Genomic DNA, 23247 nt, shown 5'->3' with positions numbered 1-23247 from the left:
ACATTAATTTATTCTAAATTTTAAGTTTCTTCTAGTATGACCAGTGTATGCACAACCACATTCACATTGAGCTTTAAATATACCTGTTTTCCCCATTAGATTATTTCATTTTTAGTTTTATTTAATATTTGAATAATTTTATTCAATGGTCTGTAAAAGGCAATAAGGTTTTTGTTTTTAAATTTATGAAAAATCTGATATGATAAACTTGGGATATATGGTAAAAACAATATTTCTTTTTTATATATTTTATCAAATGTTGATTTTAGTTTACTTTTTTGTTCAACATTTATTTTATTAAATTTCCTCATGGCTGTATCAACAATTAATTAATTAATTGATAAGTAATGGTTCATTTTTTAAATCTGCTAAATTAGAACACAGTTTTGAATATCTGTTAACATAAGAGTAAAAAGCTGACATTTTTTCAACTTTGGAAACACTGCAAAAATAACTTGATCTTAAATAAGGAAGGCTTAGAAAATCAGAAAGTATGTAGATGGTGTGATCTTCTTTTCTGAATTATAAACTAGTGTCACATGACCATGACTTTTGTACTTGTATAGCACACAGTAATTGTTTTTCACACGCTTGAAGATGACGGGAAACCACGTTAAAACATGTAGAGTGACTTTTACAACTGTTGATCTGTTTAAATAAAGAATTTAATTGTGTATTATTTATACGTTGTTCGCTTGTGTATTGTAATATTTTAAATATATACACAAATTCCTTGAATTTTAACCTTCTAATATAAGGTTTCCCATGTACATTAAGCTTTTCATGTGTTTTTTTAATGAAAACTGAATAAACATCTTTTGTTTGAGGTATTTGTATAGATTATTTGATGTCTTTGAAATACTGTTATGAAAATTTGAAAGTTCCATCATTTTATTTTTTTGTTTAAGTTAGATTAACTGAGCATATTTGTGTTTGTTTTAAAGATAATAAGAAATGTAAGGTGTACCTTATTGGAGATTAGTACACAACACGATATATAGCAAAACATTTAATGATGTAGAAATTAGAGAGTGCTGTTTTAGTGAAAATAAAATACCACACATTGTTCTAAAAATTAAATAATTTTATTGTCATTCTTGCATCACCAGTTATTATTAGAAAAATTCAAGTAATTACAGAATGATAAATGTTGATACTTGATTAAGAACAACAGAATGGTTATGTGCTGTTTTGTTGTAAATAATATTCTTATAAGTATGGCTGGAATGATTTAAAGTGTCAATAATTGTTTTAGATAGAATTATATTTATGCCGTCAACTAAACCTTAAAAAACCAAAGCTAACTGTCATTATGTCTGTGTTAGAGAAGCAAGTGGACACTAAGAAATATGTACAATGTTAATAAACATGAAAAATAATATTATACATAATTTCATGAATCTGATTAATGTTCTTGTAGGAAATTAGCTCAGTATAGATCAGAAGGTGACCAAGAAAAGGATAATGATGTACTTCGAAACCAAGCTCAGGATTTAGAAGTAAGTGTTGCCATAAATAATTATGTCGTTTTGTTATGAGAGAAAAAATGCTGAAAACACATGATTATAGAGATTTCACCTGCTACAGCATTGTAGAAGTTTACTATTTTTGAGAAAAATTACTTTTTCTCATGAACTTAGTTAAACCAAAGGCAAACAGAAATCAGGTAAGTGAAATGCCTTTTTTTTTTCAAGAAATCCTAAGCATAAAGAAATGACAAAAGAATGTGCTTAACCAAAATCAAATTTATTATGTAATGACCTTTACCAGAAGAGCTGCTAAAATTCTACAATAATAATTACACTTAATAATAAATAGTCTTACTTATGGGTAACTGTCAAACTACAAAAAACTTCTATGACCACTCTGCCTTAGGTTGTCAGTTGGGTACCCTCACTGCAAGTGGTGTTTTCAGTCCTTAACCCATGCGCACTGAAGCAGAATTGTTACATATAAAACTTCATTTACCTTGCTTATCACATTTGAGCAGAGTAGCTATTACTATTTTAGAAACTTAATTTGTATATTAATTTTGCTTTGGCTATAAATAAATAAAATATATGTTGAATTATCTAAATTTAATACTGTAAATTACTATGCATTAACTCTTTGAACATGGGCTCAGTCAATTTGACCAACCGTGTGACCTTTTTGTACTCATTTAAAGTTTGGCAGTCTTTCAGTTAACATTATAAGTCTTTCACATACAAAAAAATCATATTTTTTTAAAGTATTTTTAATAAACTAAAATATAGATTTGTCCATGAATATATTGAGTATTTCTTTTGAATAGTCTGTGTGCAAAGTGATTTTCATGTTAAGATCAAAAATACTTTTCTTCATCTCAGAAATCTCAAATTTCATTTGTATAATCTCTAAAATCTCATAAATACATTTCAAATGTTTGTTTTCAGTAAAACTTTGTATTTTATCTGTTATTTTCTGTACCCTAACTCTAAAACAAGGTTGGTCAATTTCACTGACCTCATACCCCTGCCCCCTAAAAAAAAATCGAAATAAATCTAATTTATCCTTATTTTCTTTCTAGAATGACTTCAAATATAGTGTGAAACTACATTCATTTATCTAAAGTAGCTTTAAACTTGTAACAGTATACATCTATTTATAATTAAATTTTATTGTTTTATTACCCATTTGATTGCCCTTTGAACTAACTACTATCAGTGCCATTATAAGTTGTAAATCACTGGGGGAATATGCAGCTCATGTTACGCTATCGAATTACATTACCCATGAGCTACTATGTGCTACTTGTGAAACATTTTTATTATATTATTATTATTATTATTTATTTTACCTAATCTAATCTTAACTAACCTGAAAAGATCTCTATTTTTTCATTTTAGGTACTTTTATAATAATAATAAATATAGAATAAACATGAAAAACAAAAATAAAGTATTTACCCAGTCTCCTTTTTTCTTACTGTCAATTATCGATGACACTTAACCCTAAATTTTTTATTCTAATGGTAGTAATGCATTAAATATTTTTTATTTAATTAAATAATGCACCAAAGAATGTAGACTAATAACACGCAAAAAGTAGACAATTTCTCCTAACTCCCAAAATTTTTTGGGCTTTATAACTAAGCAACAAGAACTGTTATAAGTTCATCAAAGCTAGTTGTTAACTTTTCAATGGGAATGAACCGTGTATTATAAGTGAAATTGATGCTTATCTGTTCAGAGCACAACATTATACAATACATCATTTGATAGATGAAAACCTTTGCTTTCTGTCGTTTATAGGTAATATATAATTAAACATGAGAGAGAACTATTAACAAATCCTGAAAGAGAGGATGTAACAGGTGGGTGTGGCAGGAGGGTTCTGATTTTCTATTTGATAGCTCTGTAACCAAATAAATTTGAAGGCAATAAAAGTTATGGTTTGTTTGAGCAATGACGATTTTATAGTGAGTAACTTACATTTAATTTTGTAGTTATTAAAGGGGTGGTAGATAAAATAGAGAGGAGAAGATACCATGAGAAAATTTGTCATGTGTCACACTAGGGGAAATTCGGGATTTTTTTTTATATTGCCTTGTAGAATTAAGAACTTAAAACTTGTATACTATTAAAATATGGATTATTAGCTTAGATTTTATGCTATACTAATTGATATAACATAAACAAAAAATAGTTTGATAACATTTTGAATCTAAGACACTAAAACCTTGTGTCATGCACAGTAGAGGATACCCATGACAATAGGGTTAAAGAAACACATACAGACTTCTCATTTAGTTTGTAACAAGTTCCAGCTAGTTTTATGAATATATGATCTCTAGTGTAGCTAGTCTTGTTTCACTTGGCTCATTTCACCATACTGTTTGAGAATAACCTTGTTAAAGAAAGTCTGCTCAATAGTGAGACTTAAAGAGAGGGGCTTACTAAAGGAATAAACCAAAGGTGGCCAGTTCTTAAAAGCAGAAGGATAATTTAAGAAACGTTAGTATAGAATTTGAGAAAAGTCAGATATAACAGATATAGTTTTAAGCTTGTGTGTGATAAATTCTTCGATTAGCATTGAAGTATGCAAAATTAGGATGAAGAAAGTTATTTATATTATATAATGACTGTATATTAATTGTATAATAGCAGAGTCAACAATCACACTGTGGTGAATGTTTGACCCAACATAAGTGGAGTTGAATAAAATGATAAGTGTTATAGGTTAAATGAATTAGGTTTGTGTTGATGTGTTGGATGAAGGAAGTTTACTATATAAAGGCAAAAAGCCATCCATCTGTCATGCCAATATCTCAGCTCTTGGGGTACCGATCAACATGCAACTTGTGTGAAATGACAGTGCTTTGTTTTGCAACAAGCAAGTTTGCATTTTTAAAATTCTTTGAGCCGCACACACATATATGTATAAAACAGATGATGCACTACTTTGGGCAAAGAATTACATTTGAGGGTAGGTTGGTAAAGATCATGATGTGTAATAAAATAGAAGTGGGTATACAAGTGCCTCATGCTTGGTATTGCTGGAGCACAAAATTCATAATCATAGGCTGAAATACTCCAATAAATTTGCTTTGCTGTCAAGGGGACACATTGATGAAACATCACCAAATTTTGTCTAATCTGAATCCTTGGCTAACAACTGTATAATAACCTGCATGTTTTGCCTGCAGCACATATTTCACTTTGAAAATGCCCAAATTAAAGCATGCTAACAAAGCCAAAACTAGAAAGATAGTACAAAGAGAAGCCCCCGAAATTCATAATAAAATTCACTGCCTTTACCATCACAACCAATAATTTGCAGGGTCATACAGTTGATCAAATAGGAATATGTATTTGAGAATCAGTTTTTCACATGTTTCAATCAATAAGGATTTACCAATAAGAACATCTGAACATAACTTAAAAATATACAGAAGTCAAAATGCTAATCAAGCAATACTAAAGGGAGATGACTGAATATTCGTATAAAATAGTTTCAATATGGTACATTACCTCTTCTCACATAAACAGCGATTCTCGTTCAGTGCTGCCCTCTACATGCAAAAAATGTTTTTGCACATGTCACAAACTCTGAATCTCCCACTCATTTGGAATTGACTGATTGCCATGCTTCTTGCTAGCAAATCATCATGCAACAAACCTCCACCAATAAGAATGCGACATACTCTCTTGACACATGTGACTCCCTCTATTCAATTTTACCAAATTATCACCTCTCATTTGGCAGTACTTGTGTTATAATGTTTAGTTTGTGCTCTCTTGAAATGTTTTATTTTAATATTTTGCTGTATCTTTGTATTAATCTCTCTCAATATGTTTACACTTTATTATATAATAGTGATATTTGTAACTTGTTGAGTTATTCAGAAGTGGAATTATTTTATATTTCTACCAAGTTACGGAACTTATTACTACATTATAAAAACTTTTTATTGTTTCTGCCAACACAGTTGTGTTTGGTTATTCATTTTGCATTATGAATTCTTCATTACCACTTCAGCGGTTATATGTTCTATTAGCACATTTATGCAGGCTTCAGATCGCAGTACTCCATGGGAAGATTTTTGGCTTCACTTCTTTGGGAGATTGATCGTCCAGTGAACTGACTTTCATCGGGCCTTGCCTTGAGTTTGGAGGCCTACACATTTGAAATACAGTTTTCCAACTTTGGAAAGATAAGACGCTCTACTGTTATGGTTTTTGAATCATTTTATTGTCAATATTATTATCTGCAGTTATTTGGGTTCCATAACCTAAGTTTCTTCAGATTGATTAATACTCATACTTAAGTTCAGGTTAGCAGTTTGTCTTCATTGTATACTTTCTCCTATACCATTCTCTTAGGCTTACCATGGTCTTTGTTATTTTAGGATTGCCTTTATTTCATCTTAATGGTATATCAATCATTAGTTTAACTATATTGTTTTTTTCTTCCATACATCACATCTGATACATAAATATTGTTTGGTTAAGTTTTTATTTTAGTGCTTACTGATATCCTTTGTTCTGTATTGTTCAATTAGGCTTCACAAGTGTTTGTTATTTTCAGTTTACCTGTAGTACTACTTTTGGTTTAATTGATAATTGGGATAAATATCTTGTTTGAGTAAGCTTAATAAGTGTCTGTTATGTTCAGTTTACCCATGGTTCTATTTAAGGGTTAATCGATAAGTAGGTTAAATATTTTTTCTTCAACACATAACATCACATACATATGTTTATTTCACTACACAATTTCTTAACATTTCCACTATATCGACTATTTCAATCTCCATCTTTTTTTTATAGTTTGTATTTCTTACCATTAATTTCATTTGTGAGGGTCCCTGGGGTCAGGGTCCACCCTACCTACTCCCAATATTACTCACCTTCCTCCTACAATGGCTGAACCCATTTTCAGATGGCCTAGATTTTGTCAGTTTTCATCCACCTTCTCTTGGATTGCCTTCCAGGCCTCTACTTCAGAATCTGCTAGGCCTATCTCAGTTATTTTTTAAACATGTTTTACAGTATATTCCCCTTCTAATGACATTGTTTCATGATCATCCTTTTGTCTCTGTTTTGAGAGTAGGTACTTGCAAGCCTCACCCTATACAGGCTTTAATTATTTTTGCCTGAGCTTACCATCAGGCAGATTTTCTTCCTGATTTTATGTCATTTGCATCTCTGTTAATCTATCCATTTTATCCCCTACCAAATTTTTTAGCTTTATTTTACCCCATCGATTCTCCTACAGTCAATGTTTACTTTCAACCTCCTTTCTTAGGTGTTCCACTTATATTTAGAGAGTTTTGTAGGATATCTTCCCCTTCTTCCTTCCGTATTGGGGTGTTTGTCATCTTCAGTTCATTCCCTCTACACATGGCTTCTTTGGTTTTAGGATCTTCTAGGGTGGAACACTGCTGTTTGTTTACCATCCACTGCCAATAGGGTCGTATGGTCAGTTTTTTTTCTTCAACCAGTTAATTTTTTGGCTACTCCTGTACATTTAGCGTCACGTGGGGTATCTGCGATGCTATATTCAATTTTTTTTTAGTTGCTCTTTTGTTTCATTCTGAGATATTGTCATCTTTATTCATTTTATATGTTTGGCACTTGCCCATCCTTTATCTGTCTTAACTATGGGGTTTCTTCATTCGTCTGGTTTGCTTGATGCTAATTGGGGTTCTGAATCGATTGATCTCACCTCAATCACTTCTAGGGTCTTCCCTGTTTTAATATGTAGTCTTTTATCATATGCTTGGGTATGCTGTTTCTGCATGACTGAGAATGGCCACAGTATACATTCTTATCCTCAGTTTTTTCACCACATGATTGGGTACCAGTTTCGAGCCTCGACCTTTGGACTTGTTTTGGTTCCATATATCTTTTGTTGGGTGGTCTGTCTCACAAGGAGTGGCCTCTTGATCTTTCTAATTTTTTATTTTTGATCGCTCTGTTTCCTATGGTCTTCCTCCATGTAAAGTCTTTGAATCTTTTATCACTTCCCAGTTAGTTATCTCTTTTGTTTTTGGTTTCTGGTTCATCATCCACTTGCCCTGGCTGTTGTTAAGTTCAGACAGTTTTACATTAGTTTTTTCAATAGGTTTTTGTAGTCACCAGTTGCACTGTCTCTGGTGTTGTTCCTCTGCATTCTACACCGTGCTTTCTCTTAAAGTTTGAGAGTCCTTACCACTTTCCAGTTCCAAGCTGCTGGGGTGGTGGGCCTTGGAGGCATCCTCCTGAATGTGTTAATGAAATACAAATAATATATATAAATAATTATAAAACCATTTAGTTGAGAGTAGAGCAGTGGTGTTCTGCTGGTGTAGATGATGTGATATCCTCCACTATGTAACATGGGAGTGAACCATCAAACTTTCAGTTCATCCCTGTGATTGGTATCCCTCTTCCTTCCCCCCATGTGGATTTCAGTTCTCAGTGTCTGGGTTTTGGATTTAGAGCTGAACTAATTAATTTAAGTCCTCACACATGTATTACAAATGTCTATATTCCCCTCACTCATTTATACTCTTGTTACTCCATTCATGTTGTGGGTCACGGTGGAGGTACTTGCAGATTACTATGGTCCTTCCTCTTCCACTATTCCAAGGATGTTACTGTGCTTGGGGCGGTTCTTGTCAAGTACAAATTTGAGTGAGATGGTTTACATTACACAGACATATTTTCAATGCCATATGTTGGGTTCCTGGATAAATCAATAAATTTCTCACATTATCATGTGCCCCTTTCATGGGTCGGGGGGTATGAGATTCCCTCCAGTCTCATGAACTTGAGGTGAAGATGGTATGATCCTCTTTCCTACCTCCACCAGATGGGTGGGGTTTGGACTGTTGTTGACTTGCCACTGGTATGATCCTCTTTCCTACCCCCACATGGATGTTGGTTCCTGGTGGCCTGGGTTTTGAATTGTAGTTGACTTACTGATGGTATGATCCTTATCCTACCCCTGTGTGGATGTCGGTTCCCAGCAGCATGGGTTTTTGGATATAGTTGATTTGCCATGTATGATCTGTCGTGCCCTAGCCACTCTACACGTAGGGGCACATCCTTTTAATCTTACCCACTTTTATATTTTTTGCTGGGATTGAGTTTCATAAATATTGTATGGTTTGGATCCTTATCCAGCCATATTTCTCTCCCATTTGGATGTGCTCCTCTATTTTTCTGCCCACACATGCAACATCTTTCCATGATGAGCAAAGGGCATACCTGGTTCAGAAGTGTTGTGGTATTCCACAACTGTTCTTCAATTCTGAAGATCTCCTCTTGGGGAGTGTCCTTCGATGTTTTCAAAGGATGCTTCTTTTCTTCCCTTACACCGATCCCTTCACTTATTCAATGTGGGATTCCAGCTATTTATGTGAGAAGAGGTAATTTACCATATTGGAAGTTATAATATTCCTACACTGAAAATGTATTTCCGATAGGTACTTACTTCCGCTCACACTTCCCATCCTTCATCCCCACTGAAAACTGGTGTTTCCAAAACTCAAAGTAATGATTTGGTAGAATTGAATAGAGGGAGTCCATTGTGTCAAGAGAGTATGTCACACACTTATTGGTGGAGGATTGAGAAGCATGGTAATCAGTCAATTCCATATGAATGGGAAATTCAAGGCTTGGGGCATGTGGCAAAAAAGTTTTTGCATATAGAGGGCAGCACTGACCCAGAATAGCTATTTATGAGAGAGGAGGTAAGTACCTGTCAGAAGTACATTTTCAGTATAGGAAATTTATAACTTTTGTGAAATACTAGAAATAGAATAGTCATTCTCCATACATATATTGTTACTAGATTATAATTAATTTTAGAAAAAATGTTCATAAAACATTTATTTAGATACAATTTTGTGATGAAAAATTTATCATTATTTCCTGTCATATGATGGGAATTCAGCCTGTTACTGATATTCAATAATGACCTTGCTAATTGTGTGATTTACATTGAGCCAACTACCACACTGTGAAAAACAAGTTACTCAGCATAACTTATGTTAGAGTTAAATAAAATGAGAACTTTGGAAGGTGTAATTGTTAAGTTGGCAGTAGGTTATGTAAAGAAAACTATGTGTAATCAGTAGCTGTTATGCTAATTTATAAGATCGATTTTCAAAATATTTTTATTGAAGATGATTGTATGAAAAGTAGTGAAATATTTAGTACTGTACATTTTATTAAAACTATTTGTACTTACCACACAGTTTAAAAATGGTAGTTGCAACCCTTTTCAATCCACTACAGCATAATGTGGGTGATAATGTGGCTTGTAGATAATGTGCAGTGTAAAACAGTCATAGTTCTTATGATGAGTGTTATCATACAAACTTTTAGTATCACCTGTGCAAGTCATTAACTTACCAACATTGTAAAAAGATCTTTTAATTGCAGACTTATGTTTACACTGATTTCTTGTAAGGGTAGGTTTGTGTAAAGGTTACTGAAATCAAATGGTTTAGCTAAGAAAGATTTTAACTTTTTTTTGTATTCCATGGAATTTTTAATGATTATGTATGTATTGACATATGTAAGACCTTTACCTAATAAAATGGATAAATATTTTGTGGTGGCTTATTTGGCTCCAGCTATAAATCTCAGTTTTCAACACTTTAACTTGCCCTTAACAAAGACCATTGATTTGATATTTATCTCATTGCCCATTTTAAAACTGGAGATTCTTCGAAATAAAAAACAAGTAGATCAAGACTTTGTTATTGTTTTTACCTCACAAACAATTGACAAGAGGAAAATGAAATATTAATATGAACAATTAAAAATAAAGTATGAGAGGTTAAGTGCTCCTTACTTCTCATATTTCATTTTTAAGTTCTTTTATTTCATTGTACACAATGATGAATAGCTTTGTACTTTGGAAACACATTGTTTCAATTTATTTAATCAGTGCTCCAGATAAGCTTTTAAGCATTTCACTTTTCAAAACAAACTGCATTGCTGAAAATGAAAATTTGCATATTTTTGGATTTCAGTGAATATTTTCTTTATCCAACACCCATCAGTTTGGTCAGTTTTGATATGTTTTTGTTCTCTTTATTTTTGTATTATTTCCCTATTAAAGATCGCTCAAGAGTAATTACAGCATAAATTCAATACAGTAAACACTTTAAACAAATTCATGAACTATACAGTAATTTCAGGCTGGCAATTACTTGTAGTTCAGGGTTACTATTCAACTGAAAACTCCATCATAGACTGATTGAGATTTCAGTTGAATAGTAACCTTGAACTACAGATAATTGCCAGCATGAAATTACTGTATAGTTCATGAATTTGTTTTTCCTCATTAAAACTAATTTCTGTGAAGAAAGAAAAAATCTATAAATTAGAGGCCTATTCTATTATACAAATCATAATTAACTCTGCACTGTAGTATATATTTTTTTTAATTATAGCTCTTCAGTGGTGATTGGGAGAGCAAACCAAAGAGGTAAAGTAAGTCTTCATATAGTGATTGAATGCAAACAGTTTATAAGATTTGATGGAAAGGACATTAAATCTTACATATTTCTTTATAACTCGTTGATTGGTTTATAGGGTGAAATATCTCCCATGATTTGTGTTTGTTTTACAACTGCCACAGGTTTTTGTTTCTTTCAAACTGGTGAATATGCAAATGTATTTGAATGATATATGTTTTGGGAAGTAATTTGCATAGTTGGTAGGTGCACATTTTATTTCTAAAGCATTTTTTATCTAAAATTAAATGTGATGGATTTTATATAGCATTTTATCTGGAGCACTGTATAATTTTTGGATTAGATTACAAAGTAAAATAATTGAAATGTAACTTGTTTTTATTTAATTTTGATTCAAAACTTAAATACTGACTCGACCCACATTTATCTCTGTTTCTAGTTTCATGTTTTTCATTTTGTTTATTGTTGTGGTGGTTGTTTTATAAATTCAGTGTAAGTTGAGAGACAGGCAACACTGTCATGGTAATTGCCTTTGATTTGTTAATATTAGTAAAGGTAACAGTGAGGTCAGGGATGTGAATCTGACAGAGTTTCTATGTAAATGTAGTTAGTGGATGATAAAATGTCAGCATGTTGTTTAACTAATGTCCATTCTAATTATAATGATGTATGAAGAAAATGCCTTTTGGACATGTTACTTGTATGAATTGGTGTGAAATTTGTTGCAACCTGGAAGCAAAAAACTGAATGATGGAGATATGAAAACGGGTGGAATACTCATTGATTTTAGTAATACACACACACACACATGCATATGTAAAAGAATCAACACACATGAAAACGAATTTAATTTACCACTCTGTAGTTAAAAGTATTTAAAAATGAATGCAAATTTGCAGCGACTAAATTAACTTATAATTATTTGCAAAAAATAATCATAGATAATTTCATATGTTGTCTAGTGGTTGGTTTTGGTTGCAGAAGTTTGTGAGAGCTGAAGAATTCCCATGCTAGTTAGTAAGTATTGTGATTTTAGACCTCAGTATTAGTGTATTTATTTTTTGGTTTCTATTATAAAATGTTCACCATAAGATGCAGGCCTCCCAGCAGTAAAACCTTAAAATCTGTTAAATCTGTTTTTCAGAAGCTTAATCTTTGAAACTTAAATGATTGCTCAAAGAACTTGTAATACTCCATAAAAACTTGTTTTTTAATGCTTTAGTCTAGTAAAAAAAAAATTTTATTTACAGAAGAATAATTTTTTGCTCTTCCTTTAAAAGGTAAAATTAAGCTCTTACTTATAGCTGTCATACATGTGCCCAGAAGAAGACACTCATTGTGGCCAGTGACACATGCAGTGTGGAAGGAAGACTTTAGTATACACTAAAGGTAACTACATACAACTCTACAGTTCACTTGTAAGGCTGTCCCCAATGAAATCATCTGAGGGATTGATATTTATGCTTCTTGTGTTTTACAAATTAAGTGAAATAGAAGAATCTATGAATGGCTGTTTCAGAGACATCATGTATGGGAGCTCAGAGAATGAGTTCTGGTATTATTAATATTCTCTGTTATAAGGTAAGAAAGATTATCCTGAATTGATAAATAGAAGATGGGAAACAACTATGTTTGAAATATGTACCCATATTTGATTCTATAGGACTTAATATAGCATCTTGATAAGAGAAATTTTGCTAAAAATAGCCAGTGTTTCTGTCAATTTCAGCCTTTAATTTGTCAAATTTAGCCTTTATTTTAAAGGCTAGCAACAGCAGACACTGCTGGGAGGCCTGAAGATATCATAAATTGACATTTTACCCAATACTAATTTCATGCCCCAAGGTAAGCTTGAGGACATATAATGCTAACACTTATTTGTGATCCCTACAGTGATTTTGTAAAACTATCTTGACTTTAAAACAGGAAACTTTCTATTGAAGGTTAAGTGAAAAGAGTTGTAATTGTATGCACATTTTACAAAATAATACAAAAATAATAAAACTACTGTTGAATACTTTTGATTTGAACAATAACAAGTCTGTCTTTTTATGAAAGTTTATAGCCTTGGATGACTTGAGAGAGCAAACAAATCTTGATCTTGTTGAAGAAACTTCAAATAGCAATAGAAAAAGATCAGGGATAAAATTTTTACCACGTATCCCTACTTCTCTAATTCCTTTAGAAGAATCAGAGAAAGGAAGTGTTACATTATACAAGTAAGTAAAATTATGTAAAAAAATATTTTAACAAATTGTATCGTTACTAGTAGTTACCCTTTGAAACAATTCATTGCTAATTTTCCTAAAAATAGTGATGAACTAATGTAAAATGTTCGATGACGAAGAACCCACTTTGAGACTAATAATGGCTGGAGATGGCTTGAATAGGTAATGAAGAAAACCTTTAATATAAGTTTAATATAACAGCAAATGTACAACGTTTTGACAAAGTTTTGTCATCATCAGGTACCTGATAAAATAATATTAAAGTTTTTCTTCATTACCCATTCAAGCCATCTCCAGCCATTATTAATGTAAAATGTGCAGTCAACCCAATCCCTTGGATCAGAACATATATGCAAAATGATTGTGTAGTGGGCTGTTTACAATCGTCTTTTGTCTTTCCAAGTGTTATTTCAATAAGGAGAATTGTATTGGGTTTGTTTGTAAGTAAAGGAGACTTACTGCAATGCATTATTGGCAAAAATGTTTCTCAACTTATTTGACATGGTACAATAAAATCATGCATGTGTGTAATACTGACACGGAAAAAACAAACAAACCAAACAACAACAAATATATATTCAAACATTTTCATCTTTCTTTGTTTTCTTTCTGTTTATGCTCCTATCTTCAAAATATTTCTTTCAATCAGTCGATAGAGGAAGTTTCATTTTTTGGTGAAATTCCCTTAAAAAAAAAACATTTTTATTTTTAATAAGTTTTTTTTTCTCAGATTGACTGTTTAGCACATATGAAGACTGACATATTGATGTTGATATTGACATGAAATTTTTGGAAATGCAAAAATTAATAATTTTCCTGTAATATGCTCTTGAAAAAATGCATTATGATATGTATTTTTTTTACTTTCTACGATTCACTATTCAGGAGATACACAGCATAACAGACAGACTTTTAGCTATTATATATATCTAGATGGGCAGGAATCTCAGTGTACTAAATTATTTTACAGCCATAAGGGAGAAGATCTTGGAAACAAGCATGACTTTAGAGTCAATATTTGTCGCTTGGATCCATCAGGAGCCCTACTTCTGCATAGTACGTGTTATACAAGTGATCTTAACAGACAACCAGTAACTGTTATGCTTCACACTTCCAGAACCAGTCAGTGCCATGAAATTAACGTAGAGAGAGAGAAGGATGCTCGAGGAACAGATACTTACAATGAGATAGGTAATAGTTTTCAATTTTTTTTGATTTCATAAAGGAACAGATTAAAATAAATAAGATATTTAGGCCTCCCAGCAGCCCTACTTTTCCAACTTTTTTACTTGCTTACTGTATTTTTACAAAATAGCTCTACTTTTGGTGTCTAAAACGTTGTGTATGGTGTTTTTAGTTGTCTTTTAGTTGCCACAATGACCCTATATTTATATAGAAAGATTTTAAACCATTGATGCTATTAATTTATTTTTCTGAATTATTCCTGTATAAATATATGTTCACTGTGGTAAGTAAAACACCATACTTATACACTACACGACTATAAGAAGCGTCATCTATTCTCACAATTTTCCCTTAATTGTCCAGGGTTACTGATGAGGAGTGGAATTCCCCAAAATCAGTATAATTTAGTGACTCATGTGGTGATCAAATGAAATATTGGGCTTCATATTTAGTTTTAGTTAATTATGGTTGTTTAAAGATAATTATTTCAGATTATAGTGATAATCAGATTTCATTCTATAACCAGTACTTTGTGTTTTAACCCAAGAGCTAGATGAAAGATATTGATCTCTTTGTTAGTTAAATTTGATAAACAAAATTTGGTATACCTTAGATTGGATCAGTTGTTCATGTCACCCTAACTGATGGAAAAAGTAAGTAAAATGTATCTAATAATGAGCCATACATTAATTGGTTGAATATTGACATATTTTGTACTGATTACAACTTGTTTTGTAATTTTTTACCATTCTTACTACCCTACTATTAACTTAGTTTTTATTCTAACTGTGCTGGTAGTCCTAGTATGTTTCCTTCAAAAAATGATAGAAAGTTTGGACTATTCTGGCTCAGAATTTGCCCTTTTGTTAAACTTGGGTATATTAAAATAGTATAACATTTCAAACATTTTAGCATTGCTAAAGCCCTGTATTTTTTTTCATGCAGAGGTGTAAAATGTGTTATGGGTCTAGTAGGTTACTGATAAGTTGTACCGATTAACTTGTCAGGTTCATTCCTGATTTAAGAACTCGTTTGTTTAATGTTAAATATATAAATTTATGTTTTTTTTTAATTTTCTTAGAAATTTTATACCCATTAATTTGTCAAGTTCATTCCTCATTTTTATATCTATATATATATATATATATATCTTATAGATTTGAATTAATACTTTTAGAGAGATGTTTGTTTTGACAAGATTTTAGTATAATATTTGTGTCATATGAGATAACAGAATTTGAATATATCTTCTTTTTATTGTATGGGTCAATAATTTGATCCAGATCTATTAGAAATTCCATCTTCACCAATACCATCCCCTCCTCCACCTTCAGAAACTGAGAGTTCAACTCCCAGAAGGTTGCGACAGAGAAAATTAAACGAGAACCATACATTGTGCACACCTCAACCTGTAAGTAAAAATTATATGATACTGGTGTTTGCAAGATTAAAATTCACATTTTATAATCATATATGATATAATATTGTTTGATTGAAATTTTTATAATTGTCAAATTGTGTAATTTTTACATTCATTTTTTGTTTATATTTTTAATTATTTTTATATGGTACTGGTTTACAAGAGAAAAAATTAATATTTTAAAATAATTTGACATCATTTTGTTTAATTTTTGTGATTAGTCAAAATTCATAGTGCTACTAAAATGTGTTAAAACATGGAAATTTTTTATGCTCACCCTAAAGTTTGAAAAGGGTATCTTAAAGTGATGTGTAAATGCAGTAAAAAAAAACATTAGACTTGTGTTACAATGTCTGTTGTTGATGAGCTAAAAACAGGGAAGCATATATAAGAGAAATATAAAGCTTTTCAAGTCATGTGATTCTTTAATAATATTTAACTTTGATTCATATTGTATATTTTTCCATGGAATAAGAGTGCTTTGATTCCTAAAGACGTCAAACATTTTCTAATACAAAATATTCTCATTCTTGTAGCTGTTATAGTTACTTTATCAAAATGTATGGTTATAGTTTAAATGTTGTGATTGTTGTTTTCTTTATTTGACATTAAGAAATGTTTGTTTCTAGATAGACCCTTGGAAATCTCTTGATCCACATGAATATACTCCTAAACTGCAAAGAATTTTGAAGAGGGGTGAAACTAATAGAGTTCCAAAGAACATCCAACAAAACATTCAAGTTAACAAGAAGAAGAGAAAACGAAAAAGAGTGAAAAACAAAGACACATCAATCCTTCCTGTATCTCATTTCTGTACAGAAGCAAGTAAGGTTGTTCATAGCTTACATAATTTTAATCAAGTTTTCAAAGTTTTAAGTAGACTTTATGCTGAAATATATAATTTTTGGATTAGAAAGTGTTAATTTTCCGTTTTAGAGTAACAACATAATGAATAATGAAACCATATTATTAAACTGATCACTTGTAACTAAAAGTTTTTGGAATTTATATTATCTGTCATTCTGTAGTAATTTTAATTTTATTATGTCCTCGACTTGGATTTAAAGCTGAGACCTTTCACTCAACAGGTACGTGCTCTATCTTCTGAGCTAAAGAGTTAACCCCTAGTGTATGCTTGCTAATGAGGCACTTTTTAACAACTCAAATTACAACATTCTTCCACTTTTACAAACAAGACTCATTCTTGGACCTTATATCAAGGTCATGATATGGTCAGTAGTTGGACACCAGTTTTTCAGTATGAAAATTTCAATTTTAAATTACTATTTGGGAGGCTGGTATCATGCGTGAGGTTCAAGAAAATTGAAATTACTACAAGAAAAACTGACCATTCTGCAATCTTGAGATAAGTTCTGGGAACAGGCCTTGTTTGTGAGAGGGGAAGAATGTGGTAGTTTGAGTTGTTAAAAAATTGCTTTAATAGCAAGTACTAAGGGGTTAACCATTTAGTTAAGTAGGTAGGACACTCACCTGTTGTGCAAGAGGTCTCATGTTTGAAATATATATAAAAAGAAAAAGAAAAAAAAGGATGCACCACAGTTCCATAAGTTGTTTCATATCCTAATGAAAGAAAAGACATAATACATGAAAAAGTGTGGCATTTGTATAAATGATGAACTTCATTTTATACATAAATTGTTCAATACTTAAATAAGTAAAATAATCAAATCTTAGAAGTTCATTGGTAGCTTTCTATCATAATAATTTTTCCTCAAAGTTTGTTTCAGTTTTTATATCACTATGGTTTACACTGCCAGTAATGTTTGAAGTGCTGCTCACTGACCAAGACACGAAAACAGTGATCTTTTATGGATGTTGGGCAGATCAACAGTAAACAAACAAGAGCCACACACTAAACTCAATTTTAAAAATACAAGAAGTCATACTTCAGTTGGTTAGCACACTTTGTTGTCATTGGAATGAGCAGAATGTTGTTGATGGATCTTAGGTTTTTTTGCATTTAAGAAACTAGTGTAATACCTAGACTGAGACCTACTCTCAATACTCTTCTGGGAAGCTATTTTGAACTTATAACGGTTTCTGTGCCCATTTCTAACACTGTGAGAACAAAAATTATTTTTATTATTTTGTTGTTTTTCTTGTTCAATTGTTTGTAAAAGGTAATACTGAGTAATTTAGAACAGAAACAAAAATATGACAAGTTTGTTATCATTTATGTAAAAAAAACTAAAAAATTGTTAATTAAAATGCTATTTCAATTAGAAAGGTGTAATTTGATAACTTTTCCATGATATTTTTGTTTCTTTAAACCACAGTTCACTTCTGTAGTTCTTAAAATGTGTTTTGTATGGTTTTTTGCTTACAAAAAGTATGTGTAAAATGTACATGGAGGAAGTTTGTTGTGCAGAAACTTAATTCAGGAAAATTTGTTTCACAATATTTTGATTCTACCAAAAAATTTTACATTATAAAATCTTACCTTTTTTTTATAATTAGACAGTAGTAACTCCTAGACCAAAATCTTATATTTTCTTCCACATATTTTGCATCTGTATGGATTCCAGATTTTAACCTTTGAATGAGAGTTTCTTGAAAATATCTTAAGACTTTCAAATATATTACCTTTAACTTGTTTCAGATTTTCCATATTCATCCAAGTTTCCACGAAATCAAAATAAAATTCCTCAAAGCTCAGTTTTTTATGACTTGTATTGGGACGAAGTTAAAAGAAAAAAAGCACAGAAGGCTAAAAGAAGATTGGTAAACAAAAATATGTTTTCACTTAAAAATAGGAGATTTATTTATTTTTGTAGTGGTTTAAAATAGCAGAAATATAACGTTCACACAATTTAGCCCCATCTTAAAAAATTAGATACAAATCAGTCATGATTGAATCCACAGAAAATAAACTGCAGACATATCTAGAAAGTGAAAGTTTAGAAAAGACTATATGTTGATAAAAATTCGAATTGAAAGTTACCTCCATTTAAAGATGACAGGATTTATTTCTGTAACCAGTGTTTGTTTGTGTGAAAAAGTTTAGTAGATTGAGTTGCCCAACATTTTTAGAAAGTTGTGTGTCATGTAAGAACATGCCTTTTTGTTTAAGTTCTGTCTTAAATGTCAAATATTTCAATAGTTTAATCAACATATATATTTGTTTAAAAACAAATTTATGGGTAAACATGTTTTATCTTATGGAAAAATGTATTCTTCTCAAAATCTCGTAAAGACCAAAAATTAGGATTACCAAATGTGGCTGAAACTTGAATTTTCTGACATATTGAGAATTGCTTAGCTATTTTGATATGTTTGGTTTGCTTAAGTCTTTTTTTTTTCTTCTCTCTAATCTTTGGTTTACCTTCTAGTTTATAGAAGAGCAAGAAAAAGAAAATGTGGATGAAGCAGAAGAAGAAGAAAGGGCAGATGATAACTCTTCTTGTAAGCTCATGTTTTTTTATAGGTATACTGATAGTTACCAAACTGTGTAAGCTACATGTTACGGTACTACATAGTGATTTAAAATGACCAATGTTAACATTAGATCTTTTCTAGTAGGACTTGAATAAACTTATTTATCTAAATGTTTTCAAGAGGGGCATCCAGGTTTTGCTGATTTCTGTGGTCAGTACCCTTCAATGATTTAATGGAGAGTAGATGCATCATATTTTGTGAGTGTGAACTCCGAGAGGTTGGAGGAACAAAAGGACCAAAAAATTCAGGAGAATAATACACATACAAGTTATTATAATACTACCTATCTGCAATATTCCACCATGCCATAGAAGGCCATACAGTAAAATATAATAATGCTAAAATAATGAAATATGAACCACACATGAAAAAAAAGAAAGATAAAAGAAACAGATAATTCATAACAGATAATTCACTCAGCCAACCTAACGCAGAAGTTGCAAAACCTGTATACTCTTCCTGAAAGCATGCAATAAACTAGTTCATTCAACCCTAATGGGGAAGACCTAAATGAGTAGATACCACTTCAGCCTCTATATCAAGAAGACCCAGGATCAAATCCCAACCACTACCACCACAGAAACAGTTTGTCTGAGGACTTCCATGAAGATAGCAACAGGTTAGAAACCAAAGCATGGAATAAGAACTAGATTGTAATTGGTATCTAGTAAAAGAGAAGTAGCAAATTAATCATTTGACTTAGGTGATCATACAGGCTGCTAACCAGTTAAATAATGTAGCTATCTGTTAATGTTACATTAATTTGGAATTTACCAAACTGTACCTTAATATCTAGGATTTTCATTTCATTGAATCAAAACAAATACTTCAAATTATTGTTTTACTAAATCAAAATTGATATTTTTTTTTATTCAACTAATTGAAAACTGAATTAAGATATTTATTAAGATGATGGATATGGTAGTGGTATTTTCATGTCGTACTACATGTTTCAACAAACCAATGTTCTGTTGAAATGTAGTATAATCCACCATCAATAAAACTCTTCCTTATGCTTATAAATTGTTGTTTTGCCTAATATTTATTATATTAACATAATGTGCTTCCTTACTCAAGTATGTTTTTATGCAGTCATGTGTAAGGCTTACAAACCACCAACTTGAGGAGGTTTATGTAAAGAACAAAGAATACAACCAGTACATTGAAAGGATGTAAAACATATATTATTATATACTACATATACTATATATATATATATATATATATATATATATATAGTAGTAGTATATATATATATATATATATATATATATATATATATACATATAGTCCATGTAATTTATTTACAATAATTGGATAGTGTTTTTATAACTCCTCCAGTATACACATTTGAATTTCTATGACATTTAACAACTGTTCAATTATTTCAATTCTTCACGATTTTATAGACCTACTTGAGAATTTACATCATTAGACTAAGCAAAACATCAATTTAGCTTACCTGAAGCTGGTGTGGTGGAATTTCTCTGTGGTGCTTAGTGCAAACATACTGGATCAGATGGTGGACTCAAACTGGACTGAACATTTGAGACCTGAAACTTCCAACACACTACTGCTATTCATAACATCAGTTTTTATAGCTGGCAGTCAGGATGTTGGTAATTTTCCAAGTAGAACCAACACCTTATCTATAGTGTGTGATTCTAACCTTGGCTCAACTATTTTACTAATTCTTATTGTTCTTTAATTTCTCAGATGTGGTGCACCCTTCTTAGTATAGTATCTATAATTCCCAGGAGAGCTTAGAAGCTAGGCTGCTTGACCTCCAGCCTGCACCTATCTTTCTAGCATAGCATCTGCTTGAGTTTTCTTATTCCTTCACCCCTCAACTCTGCCCCATCATGGTATCAATATCTCATCCAAACCTTAACAACCCTGTCTTAACCTTTAGAAATGTCCTGCTGACTTGTTGATTCAGTAACGTCTGTTTTCCAATGATAATATGCAACATGGATTTTTCCTCTGATGTTTCAGTATTCGAATTCTCTCTCAATAAAGCATGTGTTATCATGATCTGAACTTCTCCATTACCTGATTTGGTTAGCTAATATATGTTATACTTTCTTATGGCATTCATTTCACTATTAATATTGCTGAGCAACCAGTAAATCATAAAATAACTAAAACACTTGCTATTAAGGAATTGCTTTAACAGAGCAGATAAAACAATATTGTGTGTTTTTATTTACAAGTTTGTTTGTAATGTTGTAAAAGTTTCATTCTTAGACTGGTTCTTTTGTATTACTTATTAAAAAAATAATTCATTGTTTGCCTACTTAATGATAATGAAAGTGTTTTATTTTTTTAATTTAAAGTTCTACAAATACAACTTATAAATTTTCTGTGTAACTAACATGTAGGCCACATAATGCTAAACAGTCACTCTGTAACTTCTTTCATAAATATGGTACTTCGTATATATCTGTTACTTCATTAAAAACACACACTCAAAATCTCCAGTGCTGAACTAACTGACTGACTGATTAAATAATCAAAAAACATCTTCCTCTAGTCTTATTTAACATGGGTTTTATGTTATTCAAATTGTTTTCTAAACTTTCAAGAAGACTCCAGAAATTAAGTCGCATGTTCATCATGTGGCATCAATACTTTGTGTAGAGAAAAACAATACAAATGTCTAAATTATAAAAGACAGCTTACAACAGTATGCCATATGAACTGCATTCAGATCAACGCCGTAACTTTGAATCAGCTGTGTTCCAAGAATGCTACAAGTTGTTTGGCATCCGAAAGACCAGGACAACGCCACTTCACCCACAGTCTGATGGGATGGTAGAAAAGTACAACTGGACACTGGGACAGGAATTGGCAAAGTTTTGTAATAGCCACCAAGATGACTGGGAGTCTTACTCCCTCCACTGTTGATGGCCTATAGGACAGCAGAGCATGAAACCACTGGAGACATTCCAGCAAAGTTGATGTTTGGTCGGGAACTTCGGTTGCCAGTGGATCTGATAACAGGACACCCACCTTACGAAGAGTTGCCTGAAAATGTGCCAGAGTTCATGAAAGTGTTATCTGAAAGGATGGATGATATTCATCATCAAGTGCGTTCAAACTTGAAAACGTCAGCTGATTCCATAAAGTTATGTTATGATAAGAGATCTACTGAAGTCAGCTTTGTACCAGGAGACAAGGTGTGGTTGTATAATTCCATGGAGACCAAAGGGAAGTCTCCTAAGTTGTCTTCTCCATGGGAAGGCCCATATGACATTGTGGATCATCTCTCAAACGTGACTTTCTGAATAAAATGTGGTCGGCGAGGTAAGCCAAAGGTGGTGCATGCCAACAGGCTTTGGCATTATCACGGTCCAGGACATTTCAGTTGGGATAAAGTGAACAACAAAACAAAAGATGTCACTGAAGACTTGTCACCTGGAAAGGCCACTGTCGAAGAAGAAACTCTACTTGGTTTTGAGAAGGGAAACAGTGAATCCCTTCATGAAGTTACTACCACTGATGTGACTATTACTGATGATAGGACAATTCCTGATGGAGCAGATGAACCTTACGTGAAGCTGAAGCCAATGAGACAGAGACCAGTATGGAAGAAGATATGTCCTGTAAAATTATGAGACTTTGTTATGTTTTAATTTTGTGTTTGTAAATTCTGTACATTTAATTAAGTTATTGTTAATTATCTATTGGTTAAATGTAAGTGGCTATTGTTCAGGATGAACAATACTAAGGAAGGGGCAGTGTTACGGCATGCGCACTGGAGTTTCTCGAGGGATCATGAATTTTCCTGGCAACTCTAGTTTGTTCGAAGCATCCTCTTTTTTAGTATATAAGCCTGGTGAGAAAAACCAGCACAATTGAAGAGATATAGATAGATTGAAGAGATAGATAATTGAGTCAAGCGAATAGTAGGCATCGTAAGTATAGTGTATGAATCACTGTGACTTATAGTGTGTGTTATAAATGTTGTTAAGTTTAAAGTGACTGTGGAAATTCTGTGTATTACAAGATGTTGTATCAAGAAA

The 23247-nt window shown here is 31.8% G+C and overlaps 1 protein-coding gene across 1 annotated transcript in view; it reads left to right on the top strand.

The window, feature by feature from the left end:
* Window positions 1-23247, top strand: part of LOC106471607 (condensin-2 complex subunit H2-like) — a 46325-nt gene that overhangs the window by 10402 nt on the left and 12676 nt on the right. Inside the window, exons 4-10 of the mRNA XM_022400224.1 lie at window positions 1421-1499; window positions 12992-13152; window positions 14132-14352; window positions 15630-15757; window positions 16396-16591; window positions 18387-18508; window positions 19117-19189. Of these exons, the coding sequence (XP_022255932.1) occupies window positions 1421-1499; window positions 12992-13152; window positions 14132-14352; window positions 15630-15757; window positions 16396-16591; window positions 18387-18508; window positions 19117-19189 (980 nt within the window). The remainder of the gene's footprint in view (window positions 1-1420; window positions 1500-12991; window positions 13153-14131; window positions 14353-15629; window positions 15758-16395; window positions 16592-18386; window positions 18509-19116; window positions 19190-23247) is intronic.

Source organism: Limulus polyphemus, unplaced genomic scaffold, assembly GCF_000517525.1.
Source record: "Limulus polyphemus unplaced genomic scaffold, Limulus_polyphemus-2.1.2 Scaffold4733, whole genome shotgun sequence".
Classification (NCBI taxonomy): domain Eukaryota; kingdom Metazoa; phylum Arthropoda; class Merostomata; order Xiphosura; family Limulidae; genus Limulus; species Limulus polyphemus.
This window is presented reverse-complemented; position numbering and strand designations above follow the sequence as displayed.